The following is a 23146-nucleotide window of genomic DNA, read 5'->3' as shown; positions in this document are numbered from 1 at the left end:
CAGACAGACAGACAGACAGATAGACAGACAGACAGACAGACAGACAGACAGACAGACAGACAGACAGATAGATAGATAGATAGATAATCCCAAGGGGAAATTCACATACTCCAGCAGCACCTTACTGATACAAAAAACAATATTAAAGATTGATAATAATGCAGGTAAAAACAGACAATAACTTTATATAATGTTAATAACTTTACTTCCTAGGCAGAATTTGAAAGTGTAATTATGAGTGTGACATAATTTTACATGACATTTCTCAAACAGGAGAAACTCAAAAATGTTGATTGTAATGCTAGCCAGGTTTTAACATGCAGAATAACTTGCTTAATTAAAATAAAGCTTCAATTGCTAGATTAAGAATTTGGAATACAGTAATCCCTCGCTATATCGCGCTTCGCCTTTCGCGGCTTCACTCCATCGCGGATTTTATATGTAAGCATATTTAAATATATATCGCGGATTTTTCGCTGCTTCGCGGAATTCTGAGGACAATGGGTCTTTTAATTTCTGGTACATGCTTCCTCAGTTGGTTTGCCCAGTTGATTTCATACAAGGGACGCTATTGGCAGATGGCTGAGAAGCTACCCAGCTTACTTTCTCTCTCTCTCTCTTGCGCTGACTATCTGTGATCCTGACATAGGGGGTGTGAGCAGGAGGGCTGTTCGCACACCTAGACGATACGGACGCTCGTCTAAAAATGCTGAAAGATTATCTTCACGTTGCTACCTTCTGTGTGCAGCTTTTAAGTATGCTGCACGGTGCTTCGCATACTTAAAAGCTCAAAGGGCACGTATTGATTTTTTTATCTGTCTCTCTCTATCTCTCTCTAACTCTCTCTCTCTGCTCCTGACGGAGGGGGTGTGAGCTGCCGCCTTCAACAGCTTTGTGCCGCGGTGCTTCGCATACTTACAAGCCAAACAGCCCTATTGATTTGTTTGCTCCTTTGAAGAGGAAGATATGTTTGCATTCTTTTAACTGTGAGACTGAACTGTCATCTCTGTCTTGTCATGGAGCACAGTTTAAACTTTTGAAAAAGAGACAAATGTTTGTTTGCAGTGTTTGAATAACGTTCCTGTCTCTCTACAACCTCCTGTGTTTCTGCGCAAATCTGTGACCCAAGCATGACAATATAAAAATAACCATATACACATATGGTTTCTACTTCGCGGATTTTCTTATTTCGCGGGTGGCTCTGGAATGCAACCCCCGCGATGGAGGAGGGATTATTGTAACTGTTGTTTTGGGGTCTGATAAGTCAAAGAGATCAATGTGAGTGAGATCACAATTTACTCAGTGTGAAGTTTATTGCTAACATACATGGAGCATCTTGTCAAAGATTTAATCAACTTGAAATGCCTGCTGATATTTTAGTACACTAGTAAATCTTTATGTTAATACTCTCCTAACTGGATACTACTTCTAAAAGTTTTCATGCAGCTCTATACACATTTTGTTCCTGTTGGTAGTATAATCTTTCAGAATAGCTAAAAGTTCTAGAAATTTAGCCCTTATTTATTTATCTGGGTTTTTCTCGAGGTGCACTGTGGGCAAGAGTGGGCCTTTTGATGGATTGGCACCCCCACCAGTGTTGGTTCATGCTCTGATGCTGCAGGCATCTTATAATCACATAATGCATTCTTCCTCTTCATCCTTTTCCACTTCTATGTGAGATCGACGTGCTTGATTGACCTTCCCCAAAAAGCTCGATCCTGCACCTCACAGTAACTTTTCCTTCAAATCTTCTTTAACTCTATTCATCCACCTCTTTGGCCTCCCTCACTTTCTTTCTCTGTACTTCCATTCCCATCACTCTTTTTCCTTCATATTCATGGTCTCTCCTCATCACATGTCCATACCACTTCAATCTATTTCTGTACTTCATAGTTTCAGTATCTCTCACACCTCTGTTGTGCCTCTGATTGTTTCATGCATAAGGAAGGATTAGGGTTGGAATATAACCTATTTATATTCCAAAAGTAGTATTCTCTAAAGTCATCTTGGAATTTTGACTGTTTCCCCACTAGATAGAAGATTCTTCAAGAAGTGCAAAACATATTTTAAGAGCATGCTTCTAAACATGAATTTGTGATTTAATAGCTTGTGACATAATGTTTCTCACAGAATGTATATTAAGTCCTCTTAACAAGGCACAAAGTAATGCAAAATGGCAAAATATTTCAAGAATCCCAGTTTTCATACAATTAAGCACCATTTGTAAAATATTAATATCAACAGCTGCTTATAAGTATGTATCCAGAGTATATTAATACTGAATATTTGATTCATGGGACACTATCCAAACTGTTTACTTAAAGATAAAATTGCCTATAACATTAAAGAATTTCAATTGAATTAAAAAAAAAAAAAAAAAAAAGCGTCATTAGGCCTATTAACATGGAAACGCACATTTCCATAATAGTTGTATTTGAACATGCTGTCCTCCCCATTAGAGGTACTGTGTTGATCTCTCCTTAAACAATAATCTATCTTTGTCTTTTTACGTAAGCTGCAAGGAATGTAAAAGTTAATGGAAAACTTGGTTACCTTTGGGGGAAAAAAAACAAGTACAGCTAGTCTTCATAGTGCAAGACAAACAACGGACATCTGTGCATTAATTAGAAGCAAGCTTGGAGAGGATTTCATACTGAATGTTCCAAAAAAAAGAAAAACACCACAATAGGATAAAATTCAAGTGCTGAGACCGATTATGTCAATGCTATGTTCGGTTTATTTTTACAATATTTTTTAAACTGCCATACATAAAATTAATCTTTCAAATATTATAGACAAGAGACATCCAAAAACAATTCAAATTCATAATATGGCTATGCACAGTCAAAGCAGTAGTTAGTGTGGTTAAGAACAGGGCTTTAGTCATGCAGGTCTATAGCTGAAATACTCATTGAAGCCTCTTTATCTGATTAAATTTCATGTGAAATTCCTTAAATCCATTTGTATGATGCCTTTCAATAGCCATAGTGTTTCAATTTTAAATTAAACAATTAAACCTTTGCAATGTTAACTTCAAATATACTCTTCAAAAAATTTTAAATACCTTACAAGTAAACAAAACCCGAAAAGATGCTATTTCTAAAACTAGCATTTCCCCCTAAGCTCACAAATTCCTCCAATTTAAATGAAAATGGATAGATGGAAATAAACATTCTATATAATGATTTACAGGAAGGAGTGATATACTGATGTCTAATAGATACTGTATATCATTAACTGCAGTGTATGCTCAATTTAATAAGAGTTAATTCAAATTACACCATAAGTGTTTTTGCTGTGACCCTGTAGTTAGGATATAGTGGGTTAGATAATGGATGGATGGATGGATGCATTTAAAACATTCAACATGGATGTAACTATATTGTCCTGTATTACTAGTATACAATTGTGTACATATGCTATTTCACTAAGAGGTCTTAAATTGTGCACAAGCAAGTTCAAAAGAAAAAAGCTACCTGCTTGATCACAGTACATACAACACATTTTTTTCTAACACTGGTGGGGCACAGGGAGGTGACAGGGTATCACAAATTTTGTTTTAATTGTGAAGGCATATATTTTACCTACTATAGGGGAAAATATAGTGCCTTAAAAGATTACTCTGTTTGCATTATGAAATTAAGCTTGGAGTGATTCAAGTGCACAAGTAAACATCAAGAGTTACAGTTTTAAGTTGTCTCAGGAACAGGTTGAAAAATTACTCAGATCTGATCATGCCCTAGAGGTAATCGGGTTTGCCAGTGAACACAAATGCTAGTATGAAAGATTAGAGTGCAGCTGAGTATAAACGTCTTCAACACTTTGGGGATGTTGATAAGCATCTCTGAGATGGCAAAAACTTTGCATTGCTGGATGCAATGGCATGAAACCCTGGCAATAACTACTTTCTCACAAGTAAAATGGAAGTATGGAAGTGTATCAGGCTTTACATTATGTTGCTCTCCACTTCTAAGGAAATACAGCAGGGGTCACTACCTAATATAATATAATATAATACAGTATAATGTAATATAATGTAATAACCTGTTTTCCCCCTACTAGTCTGTGGATAGCTGAAGAACAAAACATGATTGCAGCTGTGCTCCACCACAGACAACTTCAATATGAGTGTTTTAAGAATTATTTTTAGTGTTTGAGAATATTATGAATTACTATAAATAATTTAAAGATACATAGCATTTAAAACGGGCGGCATGGTGGCGCAGTGAGTAGCGCTGCTGCCTCGCAGTTGGGAGACCTGGGGACCTGGGTTCACTTCCCAGGTAATCCCTGCGTGGAGTTTGCATGTTCTCCCTGTGTCTGCGTGGGTTTCCTCCGGGCACTCCAGTTTCCTCCCACAGTCCAAAGACATGCTGGTTAGGTGGATTGGCGATTACTAAATTGGCCCTAGTGTGTGCTTGGTGTGTGGGTGTGTTGGTGTGTGTCCTGCGGTGGGTTGGCACCCTGCCCGGGATTGGTTCCTGCCTTGTGCCCTGTGTTGGCTGGGATTGGCTCCAGCAGACCCCCGTGACCCTGTGTTCGGATTCAGCGGGTTGGAAAATGGATGGATGGATAGCATTTAAAACAGTGTGGGAAGCTTTAATACTGTTTTCTGAGATCAAGTAATAAAAACTATTTCTTATTTAGAAATCTGGTTTACTCCAGGTCTCTTGTGAAAGAACCCACTGCACATAACTTACACTCGTAACAGTGCACTGACCCTAAAGAGAGCAGCTGCATTTTCTTTGCCTTCCAAAGTTTGTTAGTCACTAACTGGTAGGTTTTTAACATATTAGTCAGTAAGCATTTTCATTAGTCACTCCTTAAAAGTGGAAACAAATGAAACCATAACTAGCTAAGATTGCTTAAAACACTGTCATACAAACTTTAGTTAGGTAACATAATACTTTAGCTAATTATTACTTTCTGAGAGAAGTAAGCAACCTCCCACAAAATTTTGCATGAATACCTCATTTATCATGAACAAAATATGATTCAGTTAAAATCAGACCACTCTTTGCTAGACAATAATAATAATATGATCTGTTAGCCTGCATTAACTCTTCCCACTGAAGTAATTGTTGAAAACATGTTTAGAGCATCAACATTCACTGCAGCTATGTGATCTTTCATGCACCATTCTTCCACGATACCTTCAAACCATTTGTGAATAAATCACATATACTTAGTACCACATCATAGTTATTGATCATTACAGATCTTTCTTTATCACAAAAACATCATTCAATTAACACTAGGATTATGCCAATAAATACCTAATAATTTTTATATTTCCAAGAACAGTGGACACGACATATCCCAACAATCAACAATAAAAAAAAAAAAATTTAAACATGGCTCAAAATAAGTAAGTCTATTAGAAATAAGCATATGAACACTCAGACCTTAATGCCTATACTAATCATTTAGGCAAAATGCAATATCCTTTGCCTAAACTGGTTAAGATCATTGTATTACACTGCTCGTCATGCTGAGCTCACACCTAAGAGTCCCATCACTTTACAAAGAACTGACAATGTGTGTGCCATCCACATTAAATAAACCCTATCTCTTTTAAGGACAGATTTTGATGTTGTCATAAAAACAAAATAACATCAAAAATAATTTATTAGAAACCTCTTTTCAATCCATTTTCTTACATTCGATATACAAGAACATTACTAATTCACTGCAGAAAGTACCTTTATTGCGCCTGCTTTTTTTTTTTAAATTTTAAGTCCAGTTCTGCTTTTATGATTTTGATGCATTACCTATGGAACTCTTGATTTTTTTTAATTTGTTATTAACTATTTTCATTAATTGAGAATTTGAACATTCATTAAAATCCTGATAATCTACACACATTCCAAGTTAATACTTGGTGAAGAGCAATGCCAACCAACCAACACCAGGCCACATTTTCACCAATTGCCTGAAAAAAATGTACAGGAGGAAACCAGTACCCAGAAAAATAAAAGCCTATGGAGGCATAGGGAGAATGTGCACATGGTGACCACGGCAGGATAAAAAACCCAGTTGTGCTGAATCTGTGATGCAGCAGCAGTACTCACTACATTACTGTGTTGCATACAGTGCATCTGGAAAGTATTCACAGCACATCACTTTTTCCACATTTTGTTATGTTACAGCCTTATTCCAAAATTGATTAAATTCATTTTTTTCCTCAGAATTCTACACACAACACCCCATAATGACAACATGAAAAAAGTTTACTTGAGATTTTTGCAAATTTATTAAAAATAAAAAAATTGAGAAAGCACATGTACATAAGTATTCACAGCCTTTGCCATGAAGCTCAAAATTGAGCTCAGGTGCATCCTGTTTCCCCTGATCATTCTTGAGATGTTTCTGCAGCTTAATTGGAGTCCACCTGTGGTAAATTAAGTTGATTGGACATGATTTGGAAAGGTACATACCTGTCTATATAAGGTCCCACAGTTGACAGTTCATATCAGATCACAAATTAAGCATGAAGTCAAAGGAATTGTCTGTAGACCTCTGAGACAGGATTGTCTCGAGGCACAAATCTGGGGAAGGTTACAGAAAAATTTCTGCTGCTTTAAAGGTCCCAATGAGCACAGTGGCCTCCATTATCCGTAAGTGGAAGAAGTTCGAAACAGCCAGGACTCTACCTAGAGCTGGCCGGCCATCTCAACTGAGCGATCGGTGGAGAAGGGCCTTAGTCAGGGAGGTGACCAAGAACCCAATGGTCACTCTGTCAGAGCTCCAGAGGTCCTCTGTGGAGAGAGGTGAACCTTCCAGAAGGACAAACATCTCTGCAGCAATCCACCAATCAGGCCTGTATGTTAGAGTGGCCAGATGGAAGCCACTCCTTAGTAAAAGGCACATGGCAGCCCACCTGGAGTTTGTCAAAAGGCACCTGAAGGACTTTCAGACCATGAGAAACAAAATTCTCTGGTCTGATGAGACAAAGATTGAACTCTTTGGTGTGAATGCCAGGCATCACGTTTGGAGGAAAAAAGGCACCGCTCATCACCAGGCCAATACCATCCCTACAGTGAAGCATGGTGGTGGCAGCATCATGCTGTGGGGATGTTTTTCAGCGGCAGGGACTGGGAGACTAGTCAGGATAAAGGGAAAGATGACTGCAGCAATGTACAGAGACATCCTGGATGAAAACCTGCTCCAGAGCGCTCTTGACCTCAGACTGGGGCGACGGTTCATCTTTCAGCAGGACAATGACCCTAAGCACACAGCCAAGATATCAAAGGAGTGGCTTCCGGACAACTCTGTGAATGTCCTTGAGTGGCCCAGCCAGAGCCCAGACTTGAATCCGATTGAACATCTCTGGAAAGATTTTAAAATGGCTGTGCACCGACGCTTCCCATCCAACCTGATGGAGCTTGAGAGGTGCTGCAAAGAGGAATGGGTGAAACTGGCCAAGGATAGGTGTGCCAAGCTTGTGGCACCGTATTCAAAAAGACTTGAGGCTGTAATTGCTGCCAAAGGTGCAAGTATTGAGCAAAGGCTGTGAATACTTATGTACATGTGATTTCTCAGTTTTTTTATTTTTAATAAATTTGCAAAAACCTCACGTAAACTTTTTTTCACATTGTCATTATGGGGTGTTGTGTGTAGAATTCTGAGGAAAAAAATGAATTTAATCCATTTTGGAATAAGGCTGTAACATTAACAAAATGTGGAAAAAGTGATGTGCTGTGAATACTTTCCGGATGCACTGTATAAAAGTAAATTAAAATGAAGTGTAAACAACACAGCAATGAATTACAACCAGAAAAAATATCATGCAAATAATAATCAGACAAGTCTGACATACAGATGAAGCCAACCATATTAAAACAATGGTGCATTCTGAATCTGTAAATGCTATTTTAATATCAGTATATTTCAGTAATTAAAAAATTAAAATAATGATTATGTAACAAGCACCCAATGAATAAGGAAAAGTACATTCCTTGAGGCATTTTATACTTCTGTGACAAGCAAGTCTTGTGCACTATGTAGATATGCTTGCTGTATACAGACTACAGTACTGCTGTTTATTCCAAAGCAGGAATGTGATATGAAAACAGAGCTAACACAAGAAAAGACTGAAACCTCAGGTTGGCTGACATCTCAGAAAGCTATAATTTTCAACAGGAATTTCAGCTGCTGGGGAAAAAAAGAAGCTTGATGCATGCATGAAGCAATTTCTGTTTACTCTAAAATTGACCTGACAGTATACCCCACTTCAAAGTCTCTCCCACCATTTTACACTTCTGACACCATGTTTCACAGGATAAAAGTCATAAAGCCATCATCATTTCTAGTGCAAGAATTATGTTATTTCTGCTTTATTCATTATTTCTAATAAAGTACAATTTTTGTTTTTGTAGCACACAGAATCAAAGTATTTCTCAATTTGTCTTTGAGGTTGTAACCAAAAGCTACTATAGTTTGAATCCACATGTATGGCCAAGTGAGGGGCAGGTGTCTTTCCCACTCTACCGTAAGCTTTTATAATAGAATTTCCATAGATCTACACCAGCTTGGCTACATCATATTTGGCAGCAGAATGTGGCCTTGATAGCTTTTAAAACAATACATGAACTGTTAACAGCCTGTGAGTAAACTGCATCTGGCACTTTGAAGTAATTTTGGATCAAAAAATGAGCATAGTTTGTATAAAAAAAAAAAGACTACCTTTAAGTAGCATCTATTTAATTGTGCTTGAAATAAAGATGTGAATACCAAAGTTCTTACATTTTCTTAAAAGAATAGGGGGGAAAAAAAGAAGGATTCAATGGCCTTTCAGACTGTTCTTTGAAATATGATAAAAAAAGATAATTCCCACCAAAAAATATGGACTCACTGTACAGGGGGTGCTATTCTTCCATTATTCATGCATGAACCCATATAAACGTCTTAATGTTAAAAGAAATGTAAAATATTCAGTTGTCCAATGTATGGAACAAGTGGTAGTCGCTCTGATTTTACATGCAAAACAACTATTACAACTGACTTTTATCTTTTATACAAATTAACCAACTGAACACTGATATTTAAATCATATACTGACAAATAGCATATCAGAAGAGGAACAATGTGGTACATCAAGTATGTTATGTGGCTTGATTTCACAAGAAAAACAGTCTTCCCAGAGATGGCATCAAGCCACCCTTTTATATTACAATTTGTTGTACTTGAATCCTGGAACTAACTATTCAAACTCTTTTTTGACAGATGCTTGTATAATATGGTAACAAATTTTTCAATATGATGCTTGGCCACCAAGTTGTTCTGGAGACTACTCTCTTTATAGGAATAGGAAGCAAAACATGCAGTGTTTCTGTATTTCTTATCTTAATGACTTCTTATAGTAAATTAAAAAAAGTTCTACCCATGCAAAATCCATCCATCCATCCATTTTCCAACCTGCTGAATCCGAACACAGGGTCACAGGGGTCTGCTGGAGCCAATCCCAGCCAACACAGGGCACAAGGCAGGAAACAATCCTGGGCAGGGTGCCAACCCACCGCAGGACACACACAAACACACCAAGCACACACTAGGGCCAATTTAGAATCGCCAATCCACCTAACCAGCATGTCTTTGGACTGTGGGAGGAAACCGGAGCGCCCGGAGGAAACCCACGCAGACACGGGGAGCACATGCAAACTCCACGCAGGGAGGACTCGGGAAGCGAACCCAGGTCCCCAGGTCTCCCAACTGCGAGGCAGCAGCGCTACCCACTGCGCCACCATGCCGCCCCCCATGCAAAATTCATCTGTAATTTCCATTTTTCATAAAATGTATAAGAGAACTTTGAGAGAAAATGTATAAATAAAACTTGTATTTGCCTATAAAACAAAGTATATGTAATCAAAATGTATGTATATCTGTAAAACTTAAATTATCACTTACATTGTACTTAAAATACTAGAGTTCTGTTGAAGTTGTTGATTGATATTTTATATATTTGCAGCCGTGCCCAGTACTAGTCTATAAGTGTGATATAACTGGAAACCCCAGGTATTGTGTTTTATATTGTATATGGAGGTATCTGGACTAGTGAAGGATGAAAAAGGGGAGGGGGTGTGGAGGACACTAAAATGTATGACTGAAATAAGTACCCTGTGATTGTGGAAAAATGGCAAATGAAAAACACATTCTATTATGGAGTTCCTTGAGTCTATGTTGTTTTGTGTATTTGACATTCTATACAGATTTTACAATTTTCACATTGTGGTGTGAACTGATATTAGTGAAAAATGAAAAGTGAATAGAGCAGAGGAGAAAGGAATGCAATAAGAAGATTAGAGGTAGAAGAGTCCAAGATGGTGAGCATGAAGCCAAGTATTTTACCATTGTTTGGTGCTCCTAAGACCATCACAAGAAGCACAGAAAATAAATACTCTAAGTATGTCACAAGTAGCATCAGCTAGTGCCCATGAGGTTTTCTTCTGAATGCTGCAATTTATTATCTGTATAGATGAAAATTACACACAGCTAGTATTTCCAAAATCAGAACCCATACGTTTTTTATTATTTTTCCAGTTACATAATCAATAATGTCTATATTACTACAGTTGTAATACTAGTGTACCTTTGAATTAGTAAAAGCAAGAACTAGTGCATTGAATTGAACTGGAATTTCATTTTTTTGTAGTAGTAGTGAGAGTGTAAAATGTGATCATTTAACACAAAACAGAGGAGAGAAGTCATATCCAAACTGGCAGTTTACTGGGAAAGTGCTTCAATGATGAAAATGTTACAATTTCCATGTCAGAAAAAATTACTAAATCGCTGTATATAAAACACAACAAATACATGAATTTTTCTAAACTTGATCATTCTGAATACATTTTAAGGAAGCAGGAGCCTAATCTGGTATTTCCCATTAAAAGTCATGCACAGCAATCTATAGCAGATTCAGGGATAGTGTAGAGTCATCAGTTTACCAAATATTTATGTCTTTGATGTGGGAGAAAGCTGGAATTCACTGAGAGCCAAATCAGTGGACAGACAGGGAAAAACATTCAAATCCACAAACACTGTGACTGGCCCAGGAATCTTAAATGGCATGATACTCGAAAATACAAATGCTGTTACTACCTTCAAAAACCGTGTTAACAAGAATTTTGAGGATGATGTATTGGAAAATTTAGCTGTAAGCTAATTAAAGGAGGTCCATGAATTGAACAGTTCTTTCCCCAAGTATAAAATATAATTTCTTATTGACGCCAATAAGCGATGGTTTGGTTGGGAGTGATTAACATTAAGCCAACTGCTTTAAAAATATTTAGAGGAAAATAAAGGTCAACAGGATGTCAGACATCAAAAGGTAAAGAAAAACCTGTGAATTGTCTGAAACCTACATACTCATCAGCAGGTTGCAACAATAAAAATCCCACAAAAATCCAATTTTCTATCAAAGGCTTAATATCCTTCAGTTTAGTTTCAAGTACAATAGGTCACAGTTGGCACGATTCATTTAAATACTTCTTTTGTAGCCTAAACATGTACCTGGTGCCCTGACTTTCACATGTATATTCATTTAATCATTCTTATTGTCTCACCATTAACCAACGTCTTTTTTGAAAAAATCTTTTGTTTAATGTTCTTTATAGTAGGGTTGAAAGGTAACATATACTTTTAAGTATGAGTCAGCTTTATGGTAACTTTTCCACTGCTGCATGGAATGAAAGCCTTAAAATAGCCATGTTCCAAACAAATAAAGTTAAACAAGTTAACACAAGTCACTGTAGTTCTAGTCTACGGATTCTTTGTAAATTGTTACCCCTTTCAGTGCAGTGAATCTTTAGCTTACATTTATTTACATTTTGATATACAAACATCTACTATTGCCTTACACCTGGCATTGATACAGCATACCATCCTGTTCAATGTAGGTATTCTTCAATGCATTTATTGTACAGTTTGAATTACTGTGCACTATACTATTAAATTACAGGCAACTTTGCTCAACCCAAAACATTATGTATGAAATAAAGATAATGTGATTATAGTTACATGCAATCTGAATAATATAAAACAAAGATTTTGAAATAAATGGAAATGGTTTATAATTCTACCACACTGGATTTTCTGATAAATCAATCATAAAGTGTGTTTGTAAATCCTAAATGAAATAGGTCAGTATCTTGGAGAAAGATAGGGTACCCTTAAAAAAACGGGACTGACTTTAGATGACGATATGAGGGGTAAGCTTATGTACCTGGAGAAAAATTAGGATTTTATTAACAGCTAAGAACTGTGCTACTGAGCAGGCATGTGTATACAAACACACACACACATATAAATGTATAAATAAATATTTCATACAGTGTGTGTATTTTATATATGTTCTACAAGAAAAACAACAGCAATCAAGCTGTAGAAAACATCATTATTAAGTAGGTCTGTTGTTTTCTGATAACACTATCATGCCAAGGTGACTTTTCCAGGTCTTCCCAAAATTTTGCATAATTGTTCAGAAAAATACTTTCCCTCAAAGGCTTGTTTAAAGAAGGAAATGTTTCTGCTACATACTGATAAGGCAATAATTAAAAAATCTGGGTTCTCAAGGGCTTTTAAGCACTATCATTCAGATAGTAGAAGATACCACACAGTTAAGATAATCAGTATGTTGCAATTCAAAGCCCTGTGTTTTCTTGTGTGTCTCATGTTAATCCAGACACATCCCTAGATACAGTATGAGGAGTTTTCCTATAAACAGTGACTGTTTCAGGTCTCTAATAAGGCAATGACACAAAAACGCCTGTTTTTCCAATAAAGTTTACTTTAGCTGACAAAAAAGCTTTATGATTATCCATCAATTGAACTGCTGTGTCCATTATAGGACTACAGGGTGCTAAAAGCTACCTCAGTAGCATCAATCACAAAGCAGGAACCAATCCTAGATGGTACACAAATCCATCACATAGAATACTTGCAAACAAATCCACACATCAGGAAAAATTAGTGTCATCACTTAATCATGTGCATCAGTGGCTTATGGGAGAAAACTAGGGAAAAAAAAAACATGCAAACTTGAGGCTAATAGTACAGGCCCTTGGAACAGTAAGACTGCAGCACTAATCATTGTACCACTATGAGCACTGTATATTAACTGACGATCAGAGTGGCATAACATTAAAAAGTTGCAAAAATAAAACTTATCCACGTAAGACTGCATTCAAAAACCTTCACTCATACTGGGACATTGCTGGCTAAGCTAACATTTGTGACAGAGATGAGAAAAAAAGAAGAAAAATACAGAAAAGTACCAGAAAAATTTCCCACTCCAACACAGGGAAAACATATTAATTGCATACAGACAGTAACAAAGCTGCGATTCAAATCCAGTTTCCCGGAGCTGTGAAACAGTAATACTAGCCACTAACTCACGATGCATTCCACAAACAAAATAAAGATGTATTTCACATATTTAATAAACTGAAGTAGGGGTAAAATCTTTAGATTTAGTAAAATGTATATGTAATGGTTTCTTTTGACTATATCTTTTACATGAAATACTGCTGAAGGTAAAAGGAAATGGAAGGGGAAACAGACATTTGAATAAATGTGATTATGAAGCAATTAAAAATGTCACTGAGGACTAGAGACACATACTGTAGACATTCCTATATAAGCGCAACACTTATTATTGATAACAATTTGACATCACCATACGAAAAGAAAGATAAATTGATGAAGACATTAAGCATTTCTTTTGGTCTAAAAATGAAACCTAAAGACTAGTGATTAGCGAATATCTTTCAAAAATCAGAAGAGTAAAATGTCATCTGTTTAGGAATCATGAAGTTTACTCTGTTTTTCAAAAAAAGAGTTGGCTTTTAAACTGGAGAAATGCCAATTTTGTTAATACTATTTGGATTAAAAAAGTCCTAACATGTTATAGTTTCTATTAAAGATTTTTACTTAGATATTGTTGAGTCAAGATTAATCATACTATGCTGTGGTACATACAAGAATTCAATTTGATTACCTATAGTATGAAAATAAAAACAATGCCAGCTGTGCTATTGAGGCTTCGCTACTGTTTGTTCGTCTGCTGATCTCGAGAGGCTGGTGTGTAAAGAATGAATGGATGGATAGCTGAAACTTGAATATAGAGGCATTTAAAGACTGCAAATTATATATTTCACTAAACTGCATATACTGTAAACAAACAAAAGTCCTGTAATAAACAAACAGGTGTTTAAAAGGAAAGAATGAAACAGATGCCTCAAAATAATGAAAAAAAATCAATAAACTAAATGAATGACTATAAATGCATAAAAATGTTTTTTAACTAAAGTGAATTTAATTTGTTTGCCTGGCAACAGAGTAGTAAAACTGCATGTAAAAAGTCAACTTGTCTGAGTACTCTACGTTTTGAGGTGTTTTCCTGGAGCCTCAGGCTAGCTCGCTTGCAAAAGAGATTACATTCATGTTCCTTAATCAGATCCATATCCAACAAAGTGGGCACATTTTCATTGCCATATATTTGGGTGAAAATTTTTTACAAGAGAAAAGTGTCAATAGTGTGTCTAAAACACAGAAACAAATGTTTCCAAAAAGAGTATAAAGTGAATATTGCAAAAATAAAAATAATCTTTTCCCAACACACACACACATCCTCTTTGTGCACAGCTTTGTGAACAATGACAACATATCATTAATGAGGAAATGGTGCAACCCACTACATATGTCTGAAGATAGATGTTGATATGAGTATTGTTTGACTCCTAACTTGCACTTAGGGATACACTTCATTTTCAACCACCAATGATTTTTGGCTATAAACAGCAAAGCAATGACACATTTAGTATTCATCTGAATGAGCAAAAAAAATTTGGGCCAAATGAGTTACAATGTTGCTGTTGCCCACCTGTGCAGGTTATGGATGAAACTTTTAAACGGTGCCTCCTGTTCTATCTATCTATCTATCTATCTAAAGGGAATGAGTTATAAGCCACATTGCATTGCACTAGATGACATATTTACAGGATTCTATTGGTTTGCTTACAACAAGGAATGAGTAGTAATGACATACTCTGAGAAACCACAACACTTTTAGAAAAACAAAAGTAAATGGACAGAAGGAGAAGTGATAAACCATTAAGTCTGAGTCCTCTAGACCTCAGTATCTATAACCAGTAGAAAACTGGTATGGATAATGCATAAACTGATAAGAAAACACACATCCTTTTTAGTATGTGCATATGTAGAGGTAATCACCTGATGAAAGTTTACCATTCAAAATGTTGTTTCAGCTCAATATGTTAACTGACTTTTCTCTTCAAATGACGCACATTAACACAACCTGCCTCTGTCTCATTTGAAAATACCAACACTCTAAAGAATAATACATCTGTGAATTGTTAAGTCAGATTGACCTAAACAAAGAAAGACTAAGACATGATCAGGTAACAGTTTTTTTTTTTCCCAAGAAAGAGTACAAGCTGCACCAGAAACTTAATTAAAATACACACACACACGCACGCATACACACACACAGAGCCTGTGGCAGTGTTATGAGGGTCAAGGCAAGAAAATAATATGATCTGTCATTTACCTCAGCTTACGCCAAAAAGCAGCATGTGGCATGCAGACTGAAATGTTTGCTTAAATAGATGCAATTTACCAAGAATGACACTGAATGACTTAATTGAGAACCTTTACAGGAAGCTGCATTTCTCAAAACAAGCTGATGCGTTCATTCAAAAAAGCTACTCTGGGCTGCAGTGTTTGCAGCCTTAATCCACAATCATGCACCGACTTCAAAAATTCAAGAAGATTAGTCACCTTATAGTTAGCAATTTTTTTCTACATAACAGAAAGTCAAATGTTATTTACCAAGCTCCTGCCATCTGATTTGGGAAATACAATGAATGTGTATGTGTGTACCTTGGGGCTAGGATCTTTTAAAATTCTTTGGCATTAATAATAATTGTATTTGGCAGCAATGCCTCACTAACCTTTAGCAAACTGCACGCAACTTCTTTTATAAATAGGATACTATGGTAACCAAAGAGCAGCATGGAGTAGCATTGAAATTAACATGCAGCCTTCCAAAGTGCTCCGGAATGTCACTAGAAATTTATGTTAAAAGTACTTTTGAAAAATGTCCTAAATACTACTATGTGTTTTGTCTGCTATGTATGAAGTCATCTAGGCTTGATTTGATCTTGCACTGTAAAGAGGCAAGAGAGAGCATGTTAGAGACCTACGCATAATGCATTTTAGCCTAAGAATTCAGTGAAAGTGCAAACACTCATTAAGGACCCAAAAACATTATCTAATAAAACAGAGTCAATACTGCAAGAGACCTCTGCACTATTCAGTCTAAAAGTTGCCTTTACCGGAGAGCTTAGGCCCTAAACTTCTGTTCTCTATAAACACTCGGTACAAAATAATGGCTTCACATGAATATTCTTACAGTTTTAAATTATTATGTACAATGCAGGCAATGCTCAATTAAGTATATAATTTTGTGAAGATTCTATGAAATTCTAAACGATAAAAGATCCTGCATACAATAAACACTGACCAGTTAAAAGAAGCTATTTTGCCTGTTGCTGCAGTGACAACTAGTACTGCAAAACTATGACCAACATAGAGCTTTTTCTTTTTTTCCACTTCTTTGCTTATGGGGTTTCCCATCCAATATATGACCACATGGTATATCAGTAACAATTGCTAAATTGGTACAAGCATCCCCTAGGCAGGCTTTGCCCATTTGGTGACCTTGAGAACATTCATCATTCTTTAATTATCGACACAGGAAGATTGTTCTTGGCAGCAGAACTCCCCTCTCTGTATACTACCTATGATCACACCAGTAAACTGACATCCGTTACCAAAACGTAGGCACAATTATCAGGCAGTTGGCAATGGAAAATTACACACATCTCTGAAGTCAATAAAATAGCCAGGTGAGTTACCAGGCTATACAATCTGCTTAATTGCAGGAGAAGGCATAAGGCCCACCAGGGGAGAAGTGGGATGTTTCTTTCCTTTTGTATCTTCCTGCAATTGAGGAGGTTAACCTGGAGATATAGCAGGAAACACATGAGAGCCTGGACTTTTCTTCCACTCAAAGAATGAGCCGTATGGCAAACAATACTTCATTATCTGCCACTTTCCCAAGGATGCAAAGGAATGCAATCCAAAATGGATTAGGTATTTTTTTCTTTCCATCATTTACACAGCCCCCCTTTTGTTTAATGTAGTGCACATTTCTAGAAGCAGATATCAGCTAAATTCTGTTGCTTAGGTGTTCTAAAACTTTCAGTTGGGTGGGGGTGGTGGGAAGACAGAATTACACACACCTACAATATATGTGTATAACACTTAATAAATCTGCTGACTTTCATGTCAATCAATTTTTTGTCTCTTTTGAGTACTTCTGATTAAAGAAGCACACAGTAAGGGCAATTTGATAAACTAAAATACATGAAAGAAACAAAAAAAAAAAACATAGTGCTGAAGTGTAAAGTAAATGCCACGCACTCTACTTCTCATTAACAATGGTTGGCTACTTCAGGGCCTTGAGGCAACAAAATACCAAAAGCTGACTTGCAAATCACCACTACCCTCCCACCCCCCAACGGCACACACACCCGCAGTCAAACAAGCTGGCTCCTTGATTGATATTGTTCTGCTTGCTGAAGGGAAATTAAAACCAGTGCTTGTACTAAAAATGAATAAAACGTATAGCCCTCAGGTCCAACAAAAGCAAGTCTTGGATTATGCCCCTGTAAATAAAACATATGTTTCCTGATCTTAACCTGTATTAATTTATCACAGCAAAGAACCTCACCATCTCCTTTCTTTCTTGCATTTGAAAACAAACACATATTTGAGTTTTAACAGTTATATTATTAACTCTTATGAAGCTCCTTCCAATGGAAAAGAACACTAAAGATGAAGTACAAGACTGCTTACCTTTCCTTTCATTAAGGAATCCGTTTCTTACTTATTCCTCAAAGAGAAAAAAAAAGACAGAACGACAAAAAGATAACTCCAAAACAAGCTCCTTTAAAGTCTGCACCTTTCCAGAAATACACAGCCTGCTTACGACTGAGAACTATCAGACGCCAAGTCTGTATCCTACAAGTATAAGGATAGCAAAATGAGACCGTACTATGTGCAAACTTCTTGGCTCTCAGTTCTTCCCTACTGCTCTGCAAAGTAGCTCTTCCCAGCCTGAAGAGCCCTGCCTCTTTGTGCTATGCACTTTGGAGCCCCTCCCTCCACACAGATGAGATTCACCCAATGCACAGTAGGGAATGAAAGCATCAAAGGGAAAAATGAAAATGTATGGTGCAATTAAAATTACTTAAGTAATGTTTATTCATCACATAAGGCTTTTTTTCTAATACCCTATATATCAATGTCAAGATGATTGACGCCAAAATGTAAAAAGGATAAATGATAAAACATTTTAGTGCATGACAGTAAATTTTATGTGATGATGTTCTCTTTTTAATAGTGATTTTGAGAGATCTCTCTCTACACAATGGCACATGTCATTGGTTTACCAATCCCATCCCATTTATTCAAAATAAACTGCAAATTGTTGCCCTAACCATTTTGATTTGACAGCAGCCTTTATAACAGTTACAAGTGATTTTTACAATTCCTTCATACTGCTAATCAAAATATCTGACAAATGATCAATTAAAAGGTATGAACAAAAAGGGAAATATAACGATTATAGTTAGCATTAATAACAAGCATTTCACAAATCATATTTGGCCTTGTGGGTTTGACTCTTGGCCTACTGCCTGCTGTCTATATGGTGTTTTCATGTTCTCTCCATATGTCAAGCACATTGGTTCTCTTTTCACATCCCAAACATGTGTGTGCTAGGTTAACTGGCAGATCTGAATTGGTTCAGCAAGAGGGGGTGTGAATGTGTGCATGAGTATGCCCAGAACTGGCTCCTCCTAGGCACTCCATTCTCTCAGGATGGACTCCAATAAATGGATAGTAAAATATTACAGTGGAAATTCACTGACGCAGTGACACAGTAAATTAGATGGGCACACTTAACAGAATAATTTAGTGCTACCAACTTGCTTGGTAGAACTTGTTTACACTCAGGGAAAAAAAAATCAAATCTCAGTTGAAATCTTAGACTATCATTTTGTAAGTGTGCAATTAAAAGTAATGGATTGTGCAGTATAATTTCTATCAAAATTAATATTTGTAATAACTGAAAATGACCTCAATTTAGGTTAACATATTACAATGGCTCAGTGTACAGAAGCCCACAAAAAGTGGTAAAGAACTTGCAATTAAAAAGTGAGGTGAAATGTCCAACACAACATAATGTTGCCAGCATAAGTTCTATGAGAACCTCTATGAGGTTTACAGAGTGTGCCTGTCAAAAATTAGGCAAGGGAAGGTTTCAGGTGACAGGTATCAGATGGACAAACTTTGTAGCACTACTTTTTAATGTTAAAAACGAACTCTTGTGAAGTTTAATGGATATATTTGATTTCATGTGTATGCACATAACTGAATCAAAAACCTGGCTTCTTGATCAGGAATAGTCTCTTTCGTAGAGTCAATGGAGGCTATGATCGGGGTTCTTGAGAGACTGAGCGAGGAGTTTGAGTGTGCTTGCGAGTGTCCAGGATAAAAAAACAAGATCCAGGCTGTAATGACCTTTAGGGCATAGCCATCTGTTGGTCTGTCTGCGGAAAGAATGTCAACCTCATTGAGAGGTTTACTTATCTCGGCAGTGACATTCATGTCTCTGGTGACTCTTTCTATGAAGTCAGACAGACTGGGAGAGCATGTGGGGGGGGGGGGGGGGGGGGTCATAAAGTCATTGAAAAGGGGTGTGTAGCACCCCCAATATCTTTGCAAAAGGATGAAGGATCCAAGTCTTTAGAGTCCTGGTGCTTACTGTTTTGCTATATGGATGCGTGACATAGACACTATCCAATGATCTGAGATGAAGAATGGACTCCGTTGGTACTGTGCATCCTCCTTGGATACTGCTGGTTTGACTTTGTGTCGAACAAGCACTTGCTCACAGAGTCCCGAATGAGGCATATTACCTGCATTGTGAGGGAGTGCCAGCTACGGCCATGTGGCATGATTCCCCATGGGTGATCCGTATCACAGGATCCTCATTGTTGAGGACCAGGGCAGCTGTACCAGACCAAGGGGAGGACCACGTGACACCTGTCTGCAGCAGATAGATGGTCATCTCCAGGGAGTGGGACTGGACAGTGTGTCTGCCTAGGGGGGTTGCCGACCAGGATCCCAAACTGTTTCGTCGTGCGGTGGGTGCGGCAACGTGCTGCACCAGTGCATGTTCCTAAACACTGATCTGACCTGAGAGTACTCCAAAATATGTACTGTACAACAACTGAGATCTCATATGGAAAAAGGTCTTCAGGACAACACTACATGCTTAATGGTGGCTGGAAACTCATCAACCAACAGAAAGTGTGGCATTGTGGGTCAAGGTGTTTTCATCATCAAACATTACTAGGTTTTCCAACTATGATACTGGCAAAGGCATTTGTCCTCAATGGTCATTACCTAATTCTTTCAAAGACTGCACTACCAGTCAGAGGTCATTCTAAGTCTCATAGCAGCTACAGGCTTTAAAGATTCCTGTTACTGTGCCTCTCTTTACTTTCTCAACCTCAGTCTGTTACAACTCCTCTTCATTAGTGTATACAAACTAAAATAAATAAGGTTCACCAACAAGACTGCATATATTGGTCACTGTTGCTTTTGTTTTAGTAGTGACAGCTAATTAAAAAAAAATTAGTGTTGCCATTAATCATACATTTAGGGCTAAACGGAAATGGCAAACGTAACCCATGCTTTCAATAATAGTCCATCCATCCATCCATCCATCCTCTTCCGCTTATCCAAGGTCGGGTCGCGGGGGCAGCAGCTTGAGCAGAGATACCCAGACTTCCCTCTCCCCAGCCACTTCTTCTAGCTCTTCTGGGAGAATCCCGAGGCATTCCCAGGCCAGCCGGGAGACATAGTCCCTCCAGCGTGTCCTGGGTCATCCCCGGGGCCTCCTCCCGGTTGGACGTGCCCGGAACACCTCACCAGGGAGGCATCCAGGAGGCATAATGATCAGATGCCCGAGCCACCTCATCTGACTCCTCTCGATGCGGAGGAGCAGCGGCTCTACTCTGAGCCCCTCCCGGATGACTGAGCTTCTCACCCTATCTTTAAGGGTTAATAATAGTCAAGACCCACAAAAGTAGTAGGAGTAAACTCTTTTAGGCACTAATTTAATATGTGCACATTATCAACAGGTAAATCAATACTCAAGAAAATTCTCCACTTTATAACACAACACATTACATACTAAAATTTCATATTTGTATAAAGTTCTTTTTTTATTTATTTATTTTTTAAATAACACATTATTACTGGATGTGCCTCCATTTAACAAACCAAGTATGTGCAGCATATGAAATAACATCTTTGGCAGAAAAATACTTTGAACAGAACTTTGATATTTCTAAACAGAAGGTTGCTCATAAGTGTCTCACTACCTTATGCCAAAGGTCATCAATTAAATCTGTAGCTATCCTATCAGATGTAAGGCTATCTAATCTGTGAAGTCAAGCCAACAGATTAATAAATAGTAAAGAGCTAGCTCTGATGCCCAAAACATCCACAGTAAATGCCCAGAAGACCCAGAAAGGTAGTATGATTTATCAGTAACACCTAATAAATGATTTGGGATGAATTTTAGTTTTACATTTGGAAGAATAATTTTCCTGCATCTTGGTGGCCAGGAACATACATTAAGTTAATTCTGTAGTACTCTCCCCAAATTTCACACAATATTGTAACTGATATCGACATCTGGGTCTCTCCTTTGGCCACCCCTGCAACTGGAGTTGGTGCCCGTGGAGTTCTGTAGATCCTCCTGATCAATTTCTTTTTCTTTATATTAACTATTTTCTACATCTTTTGTGTACACTAATGAATCTTACCATTCTCCTCATGATAATACAGTACCTCAGACACAAGTCTTTGCAGATTTCTCTCCTACTTAATAATGCACTTCAAGCTTTTAAAAAATTAGGATGTTAGAGTTTGCTTTATTTGTCAAGTGATTACAATCTCCCAGCTCTTTGTCCAAAGTCTCTGCCAGTGTGCTGTAATAACGTAATATGGGGCACACAATACGTTTGCGGTGAAATATGAACTTGTAATCTTTTGGTTTCCATTACAGGTGCTTAAACCTCTGTGTACATAAGAACATAAGGCTTAGGCAAAAACCATTGGCTTCAAAAGATTAACTTGTAAAATATTGTGCTCAAACCAAATGACATGCACATGCAAATCATGCATTCTAAACATAAATGTTATTCACTTAATGGAAGAGAGTTCTGGAAAAAAAAAAGACAGAGTTAAAAATTAGATGTTAAAACATGATTTTTGTCATGTTATGACTGTTTCAGGGATAAGCAACTTAAAAATAAAACAAGCTATTCTAATTTGAGATCTGTTTCAGTCATTGCCATTCATTTGTGAATACTGTGTCTCAAAATGAAAATGTTCATTAGGATAAGAAAGAAGGAAAAAAAGAGCATAATAGGACAAACTAATATAAAAAGGACAACAGCACATCATCTCTTTGGTCTTAAAAAAATATAGCTACTATATAGTAACAATTTTCTTTTGGTGAAGATCATCAGATTGCTCAGCAAGTGAGAACATCTGAAAGATTTAGACGAGAACAGGCCCTTCACCCCAACAAAACTTGCCTGTCCTATCCGCTTAATTTTTCCAAAATAACATCAAGTCTAGTTTTGAAGGTCACTAATATCCTACGGTCTACCACACAGCTTAGTAACTTACTCTACTTGGTTATGGTTTATTGTGTGAAGAAAAACTTCCTAATGCTTGTGCAAAATTTACCCATGACAAGTTTCCAACTGTGTCCCCAAGTACTTGTTGGACTCATTTCAACGTAACAGTCTTGATCCACTGTACTAATTCCCATTATAATTTTGAATATTTTAATCATGCTGCCTCTTAACCTCCATTTGCTCAAACTGAAAAGGCTCAGTTGTTTAATTCTTTCCTCATAACTCATGTCCTCTATTCCTGGAATCAGTCTAGTTACGCTTCTTTGGGCTTTTTTTTTTTT

General features: G+C 37.2%; 1 protein-coding gene across 4 annotated transcripts in view; it reads right to left on the bottom strand.

The window, feature by feature from the left end:
• The window catches only part of LOC114653573 (tensin-3-like), a 358125-nt gene that overhangs the window by 251265 nt on the left and 83714 nt on the right, over nucleotides 1-23146 (bottom strand). The window contains exon 1 of one of the 4 annotated variants that reach the window (XM_028803966.2): nucleotides 17938-18176. The exons of the other annotated variants lie outside the window; for them this stretch is intronic. Coding sequence (XP_028659799.2) covers nucleotides 17938-17949 — 12 coding nt within the window. The 5' untranslated portion in view covers nucleotides 17950-18176. Of the gene's footprint in view, nucleotides 1-17937; nucleotides 18177-23146 lie in introns of those variants that run through there. 4 annotated transcript variants of the gene reach the window in all.

The sequence above is a fragment of the Erpetoichthys calabaricus genome, chromosome 6, assembly GCF_900747795.2.
Source record: "Erpetoichthys calabaricus chromosome 6, fErpCal1.3, whole genome shotgun sequence".
NCBI classification, from domain to species: Eukaryota; Metazoa; Chordata; class Cladistia; order Polypteriformes; family Polypteridae; genus Erpetoichthys; species Erpetoichthys calabaricus.
Note: the sequence above shows the minus strand (reverse complement) of the source record. Positions and strands in the feature narration are given on the sequence as shown.